General features: G+C 47.8%; 1 protein-coding gene across 1 annotated transcript in view; it reads right to left on the reverse strand.

Annotated features, from left to right (window-relative positions):
- The window catches only part of PTPRF (protein tyrosine phosphatase, receptor type, F), a 289,331-nt gene that overhangs the window by 36,906 nt on the left and 244,570 nt on the right, over window positions 1–7,855 (reverse strand). The window contains exons 20-22 of the mRNA XM_009077131.1: window positions 4,808–5,061; window positions 4,018–4,108; window positions 882–1,094 (exon numbers count right to left, since the gene is read on the reverse strand). Coding sequence (XP_009075379.1) covers window positions 882–1,094; window positions 4,018–4,108; window positions 4,808–5,061 — 558 coding nt within the window. The remainder of the gene's footprint in view (window positions 1–881; window positions 1,095–4,017; window positions 4,109–4,807; window positions 5,062–7,855) is intronic.

The raw sequence follows: 7,855 nt of genomic DNA on the forward strand, positions 1-7,855 counted from the left end.
AAGAACATGTGAGCTGGGTAAGTAATGAAGAACTGAACCAGCCCTAATGAGCCATTACAAGCAAATGAGGCTGAGGAAGGAAGCCACAGCTTGGAAGCTGACCAAAGGGTTCTGTGCATCTCTATTATTTCCATTATTTACACACTGGCTGCTGTTACCGTCGCCACCACCACTCCTGCCCTCTGTGTTTACAGCTGGACACTGATGCACAGGTCTTGCTGTGCGGCTCCCTGCTTATTGAATCAGCTACTCCCTTCTCACTCACGCGCCCAGGCCCCGTGTCTTTGGCAGCATGCTCCTGGCCTCTAGCAAGGAGAGACTTAGGAGCAGGAATCCCTACACAGCAGGCAAGTGTGCACCTCTGCCCTGCTGACAACCCACTGTGATGGGAGGCAGATTTGCTTCTCCAGATGTCATCTGGAAGTGAGATTCTGGACAGAGAAAGGCTTATAAAAGCAGGTTTGCAGAGGAACATCCTCTTCACTGCACAGTCTCAGCAACTGTTGTGCAGGACAGGATTTCATGAACTGTTTTCCAATCACTTACTTAAGCAAAGCAGAATGAGAACCCATCGCACCCCAACCACGTGTCAAGCTCTGCTCTAAGCACAGCCCAGCAAGCCACAACTGAGCTTGTGCAGAATGTGTGTGTTGACACTGTCCTCCACTCTCATCTGTTATGACAAACATATGTGCCATTTCCCTCCAAAAACACCATCTATCAAGTCAACTCCCATGGCAGCCTCAGCTCACTGAGGCCTGCTTTGCAGCCTCACTCTCCTCTCTTCACAGAAAACTCCATCATCCCAGCCTGCAGCAGTTGCTCACCTTGCCTGCGCTGAGCTCACCTCAGCTCTGCTAGTACAGGCAGAAAGTCCTTACCGTGTCCCCATCCTCCAGGGAGGCCAGCACGAAGCAGCGGTAGCTCAGGTCTTGAGACAGAGGCTTGTTGTAGAAACCTTTGTAGTTCTTCTCATCCCCCAGGGTGAAGGTCTCAGGCAGCACATCCACTTGAGCAGCAATGTAGGGCTTGAGTCTGTCTGCCTGGCGTCGCTGGCGCCTGCTCTGACTCCCTTGGCTTATGGCCTCCAGCAGCTGGGGACAAACAAGGTGCATCACTATTGCTTTGCCCAGTATGACACCGCCTCACGCTGTCACCTTACTGGCTTTAGGACTCAGTGGGGGAAGGGAAGGGAGGAGAAGATACCGGGTTTGATTTGGATGTGGTGGTGCTAAGAAACCAGAGGTGTGTGTTATCCATTTAGACTTTTCTGGGGCATCTGTCTGCAGACCCACACTGCAAGCACCTCCACCAGGATCTCAGCCCTGGGAAGCTGACATGGTCAATGTTAGGGCTGAGACAGTGTGGCTTTGACTATCACCCAGAGTTAATGTATCCCAATGGGCTGCGAGGGAACCAGGCCATGTTCTGTGGCCCAAATACTGGTCTGAACAGCAACTCACACTCTCTACAGACGCTGGATGTGAATTACAGCTGATGCTGATGTATAGGGAAGAAGTGACATTTGCTGTGTCTTTCCCTTCTGTCAGTGCCTCAGTATTTCACCTGCTGCTGTGTTGCAGGCAGAGCTTTGTGTAAATCACACAGAATGGTAACACATTTTACAGGATGTTCAGAGTAAAAATGGCAAATTTCAGAGCCACAAATTCATGAAAAAGGATATAAGTGCACAGAAATTCAATTGCACTGCTAAGGAAGATTCTCAAATGTTTAAAGATCTTTTTTCGAATGAATTAAAAAAGAGCATCAGGCTTGGAACAGAAATTCTAATTTAAAATGAAGAAGGTGCCATGAAATACACTTCACACACAAATTTATCAGTGCAACATTGTCAAGGCAGACAGGGAACATCAGTGGGCTGGGGACAGTGATGTACACACAAAGCCCCATACTGCTGAGCTGAGCTCACTCCCTCTGAGGAAGAAAAGCTGGGTAAGAAACCCTCTAGTCTTTCCCTTAACAGTCTATCCTTGCCCTCGTGTCAATACTCATGCTGGAGAAATTTAGGAAAGCTATGGCTTGTCATTACAAGGTCACCAAAAAAGCAGGATGGAGAAATCTCAGTTTCACAAATGTCCTTGTAACCACAAAGGGAAAAGGCAGATAGTTTTTTGAGTGTGGAATTTGCTCCCTAGGCCCATCTCTTGTATCTGGCTGAAATTACAGCTGAGTTCTTTGGGGCAGAAAGCATAGCTCTATGTACATGGGCACGAAACCACAGGGCTCCAGTTGTCACTGAAGTTGCTGGAGGCTTCTGCCACATATGCGTGTAATGCACAGCAAAGGACTGCATCAAAAGACTGCTAGGCTTGCAAAGTTCAGATCCTGAGAAATTAGAAAATTAATATTGCCTGTGCAAAATTAATTCAGCTGTCTTATGTATGTGCACTGTGCTGCAGCCTTGACTGCATGGTCACAGACTATCTCTTCTGTAAGTCCTCTGCTTTGTTCAATACACAGGACAGACAGTGCTTAATCAAAGAGCAGCTATTCTGCATTTTGTTTTCTTCTTTGCATTATGCAGCCTGAGGCCTTGTTTATTGCTTACTATTCAAATCCAGCTCTGAAGACAAAATTAATAATTTCCTCATGGGCTTTTCTATGGTGCTGATCACTATAATATTACAAGTGCTTCACAAACATTAACGATCTTATCTTCCAAACACCCATATGAGGTGAGATGAAAGTGATTATCCTAATTTTACAGATGGAGAACAGAGACACAGTGACATTAATGTAAAAAATGTCCACTAATTTTGAATGTCAAATTGAAAAGACAACAGCTTGCTTTGTTTTTAAAGAAAACTTAGTATTTTCTTTATAGCACTGAATGTATTCAGCTCCTATTGAGTCTCTCTGCAGCTGGGGATGCTTAGGCTTTGCAAATGAGGCTCCAGGATCTCAAACTAAGCACTCAAAAAAGTCACAACATGCAAGACACTGGCTGCTAATGAAAATTTTGGGTTAAATAATTTGCCTGAGGTTGGGTGAGACAGAGATAGAAACCAGTTCTCTCCACAGCTTTCAACCACCTAAGGCTCAAACCACACCTCCTCATCCTAGTCTTCTATTTCTTGTGACATCTGTGATGTTGGAAAAACTTCTGCAATGAAAAGATGCAGGAGACCTGTGGATGATGGTTCTCCATCACGCAATTGTGTTTCATGTGCAGAACACATCCACTGATACTGATTGCGAGCTGGAACCTCATGAAACAGACTGCAATCACGTAAATAACAAGGGCTGACTTATAGCCTCCAACAGTTCAGAAATTCTGAGTGCTTCAAGTTTGCAACTTTGTTCTCTTAATGGACCTTTTGTGTCTGATTTCTTGGAATTTTTCCTTTTTACTTTGGGAGTGATGGTGTTTGTAGGGAGGAAAGAGCTCACAACCCCCTTGTGTGGGAGTCTTGTGACACCTGCACACATACTAGTGGTGAAGCACTCCTGCGCAGAACAAGCTGCATCTTGGCATAATGGGCTGGTGAACGCTGAAAGCCTTTCACAAGCGAATGTGAAGGGAGTTTTGCAGGTTTTGTTAGATACTAGAGCGAACTCTTTATGCAAACTGTAGGTTTAGGCCCTATCCAGAGAGAGAAAAGCCTCCTGACAGAACAGCTTAATAAACTGAACCAATACCTACCTCTCCTAGCTTGTTTTCAAAATCAGCATGGTTGCTCCATCTGAAAGAGGCTGCAAGGACTGTACAACCTGAAACAGGATCTATCCTGGTCAGAGCTTTGAGACACTCAAGTGTGGTCTGCTATGGGGGCACATTTTGGGAGGTGGCTCCTCCCTTGCTTGGCTCCAGACTTCTTTCTACACTCTGCCACCAGCCAAGAAAGGCTGAGTGGGCACCTATCCCACAGCCTCCCATCTCTCATGTGCCGCCTGCATCTGTGTTGCTGCATTCATGCTGCTGCCAGCAGGCCTGGGCAAACTGTGCCGGGCCACCTGGGAACCACTTCCACCACAGCAGCTGCTACAGACTCCTACCTGGTCCAGCTCCATCTCATCAGGTGTCCGCCACCGAGCAGTGGGAGTGCTGGTGCTCTGATCTGCTGGCACAACCACGATGTAGTACCACCTGGGAAGGAAGGAAAGCAAAAGCACTGGACCCCAAATCATCTCTGGCAGGTCAGTGAATAACACGTGCCATATGCCTCTTGAGGATGACCTGCTCCTTTCCCTGCCCTCTAAGCAGCAAAAGGGCTCAGTAAGGAAAAGGCTGGTTTTCCAGCTGCACCAGAGAAGAGAATACTCCTGTTAGCACTCATTAGGATAATGAAGATCTACAGACTGTGTTCCAGAGGGTGGTGTAGGAGCTGTGAGAAGGACATTTATATAATCGGATTGTAGCAAGAACCCTGGGGGAATTGTGCTTCAGCACAAGGATACCACAGTAACGAGTAAGACTTTCACAAACTCGTTTTTTTAATCTCCTTGAGGCTTTAGGCATTATTTATTTAAAGGATATTATACAGTGTCAGAGAAAGTCCCTCCTGATCCTCAACTGTGTTTTTGCTGGTAGCATCTGGAGTATACCCACCAGGGTGAGGGCAAACTGTCAGAGAATTGTCTTAATTCTATTACACATAAATATTTGCTCAGAAAGAGCTAACAGTGTGATCCCATGTTATGGGCAAATGCCTGGCTACGTACCACAGCCTGCTTGGAAATTCACTCCCAGGTTACAAAATCCACAGGTTGGCAGAGGTCTGCCCTGCCTTTCTCTCCCCACCTCTAGCCCCCCATCCTGCCTCCTTCACCCAGGCACCACACCTACCTAACTGGCACAGTGGTCTGCACTTTGGGAAGGGTGAGCGTGAATTTTCCTTCCTGTATATACTTGTTTGTGGCGATGGGTTTGCTTTGCAAGACATCAGGAGCAGTGCGGATTGAGACGAGGTGCTGGAGTCCCCCAGCACTACTCCCACGGTTCATCAGCACGAAAGAATAGTCCGTGTCTGGCTGGAGGTCACTTATGAGCTTCTTCATCGAGTGGCCGTCCACCTCCACACTCTGGCTATTGTACAGAATCTGAAACGGGAAAAGGACATGCTCATGCAGCTGACAGCTGCTGCTGCAAACTCACACTCAAAATAGCAGCGTTAGAGATGACAATTTGGCTCTGGGCCCTCCCTCAGGTGGTTCAGCTACTGTGTGCTTCATAAACAGCCATAAATCTTTAGTTAAAGAAGAGCAAACCCCAGCAGAGGGCTGTGCTGTGCTCCCTGTGCCTCGCAGTGATGGAGCAGACAGGGGGTCACCTCAGCAACGCTGGGGTGGCTGGTGCCAGCGGTGAGGCTGGTGGTGCCACACGTGCTGCTTTTCAGCACCGATTTGGGGAAGGAATCCAGATGGCTGTGCTTTGTCCTCGCATGGAGATGAACGGGTCTTTGTTTCTTGTCTCACGAGGCTACAACACAGAACATGCTTGTGGTGGTAAAATCCTGTCTGCTTTAAATTGGTGCCACTCCTGTGTCTACCAGCTGATGCCTGATCGGATGGCTAATGCAGAGCACCCCCCTCCCAGCAAGGTGACTGGGTGGGGGGAGTTACACGCCTCACCAGTGATCTGACAAATCCGGCACAGGGCTCACAAATTGGTACCCGAAGCAGCAGCTCTGCAGGTGAGACACCCTGTCGCCATGACAACAGATGCTGTCGCCACACAGCCATGGGCAGGAGGTCGGTGCTGCTTTTCCTCACTGTGCTTGCAGCAAGGGGCTGCTCCACAGGGCAGGGCAGAACTGCTGGTGGCTGGGGGAAGTGGGCAGCCCCCCATACACATCTTTCCTTCTTGCGCCCCTCTGCTAAAGGCATTTTCTCAGATATGCAGGACCCCCCACCTTCCCCTGGGCACAGCAGCCATGGGCACTACTGGATTAGCTGCATTAAACAGTCCATCCACCCTGGGAACCTCAAGCCTGCTCCTGCTGGAACAACTCCTGCACCCTGAAATCCTTGGCGCTACCTCTGCAAAGAAAAAACTCAAACAGATCCCAGAGACAGAGACAAATGGGGTGCAGAGAACTAGAGAACTCTAAGTTGTGCCCCAGCTGTGAAAAACCAGCATTTTTCCTTCCACTGGGTGACTGTCCAGCATGACAGGGGAGTGCTGGATTCCTGACAGCGGTGCAGAGACATAGCATGTCAAAAACTGGCAATGGCATTGCTGGAGCATGTTAAACCACGGCAGCTATTATGTGTTACAGGCAGAGGCCACACAGTAAAATGTGCTCTTTCCAATGGTGGCCTTGAGAGAGAGCGGAGCTCTGTGGATGAAAAATTACTTGAAGTAAACCAGATTTTTCACCAGCTGAGTCCGCTGTTCAGGCTGAGGTAGGCAGCAAGGGAGGGACCAAACTTTCCTTCAAGTCTCCTTTTCAGCAAGTGTCAAAAATCTACAGAAAGCTGCCAGCTTTCTGGGACAAGGGCAGCTGATTAGCACTGCTCTAATACTTAGTGTTGGAGCTGGGAGGAAAAGAGAGGCCCTGGAAAGAGATCTGCAGGACAGTGGAGCACAAGAACCAGGCTCGGCCTGGAATTCGCAACGTTGCTTTTGTGTTATCCAAACAGTGCTATCCACAGCACGCTACAAATCCTCTTCAGGTCACTTTGCACAGAGATCAAGACAGGAAAAGAGCCCCAGCTTTTTTTGCTGGTAAGAAAAGACTTCTAACAAGTAACAGAGCAGCAGTGGGGAGCCAGCTATGGAGAAGAGATGCAACCAATCTTGTTTGTTGACATGTTTCAGTTTTCAGGGATGGACTGCAAAAGCACGCATCAAGGAATAAAAATAACAGAGGTTTGCAGGGACAAAGGCCCTGCTGGCTGCTCCACATGCAAGAAAGGCTGTCAAAGGTAGGATAGCCAGAGGGAATTGTTCTCTGCTGTGACTCCTCTTATGATATTTTCTCCTGGGCTTTAATCTCCTTTTCCAAAGACATGTACATCAGATGGATGCTAAAATGAGTGGAAAATCAAAATGAAGAAATGCTTCTTGCAGCACTGGAGTATCAGATATGTAGTTGGCAGGATACCCCCTGCTCTGACACAGAAGTAGGCACAACAAAGACAGGATGACTAGACTTCAAGTCCTCTTAGCAGCTTTGCTGTCTGGACCAGTACCACCCCTTGCAATGACACTGCAACAGTATAGGTCCAGATACACCAGATGCCAGATGAGAGTAAATCAGGAAGTGCCCTAGGGGAGCAGTGGGACCTCTCTTTCATGTGCTCCAACACAGACTTGAACAAAACCAAACTGCCAACATTAAGATCTATAATGAAAGGATGAAAAGTCCACAAAGTTCTGTTGCTTCTCAGATGAGATTTCTCATTATGAATTCTTCCCTAATAAAGGTATCACCAGCAGCTGCTTCTGCATGTGCTCTAGGGAAAACACCCACCAACTGCCTGCACATTAGGCATGTACTGGGGACAGAGCCATTTTCCTGGAGCAAGATGAAGCAGAAGAGATGGTCAGGCACTTCTGTTCAGAGTTTCCCTGCTTGCTGTGCACTGGAACTGGCCAGGACACAGCCTCTGATTCAGTGCTGACAACAGATAATGATTTTTATTGCCACACACAGAAATTTGCATCCAAAGACAGTGAAACTGGCATTTGCAATGCTTTCCTGAAGCATTCTCTGCCGTAACCCCTTTTCACAGTTACTGCAGCAGTTCCGCGTTCCTTTACCTGCCACGACACATTGTCTTCTCAAATGTTATGCACCATTAGTTAAGGCCTCTACATAAACCTTACAGTAATGTAAAGGCTCAGAAACAGTCACTCATGTGCAGCTGGAAGATGCCTGGAAGCTCAAGC

Source organism: Acanthisitta chloris, unplaced genomic scaffold (assembly GCF_000695815.1).
Source record: "Acanthisitta chloris isolate BGI_N310 unplaced genomic scaffold, ASM69581v1 scaffold18366, whole genome shotgun sequence".
In the NCBI taxonomy this organism is placed as follows: domain Eukaryota; kingdom Metazoa; phylum Chordata; class Aves; order Passeriformes; family Acanthisittidae; genus Acanthisitta; species Acanthisitta chloris.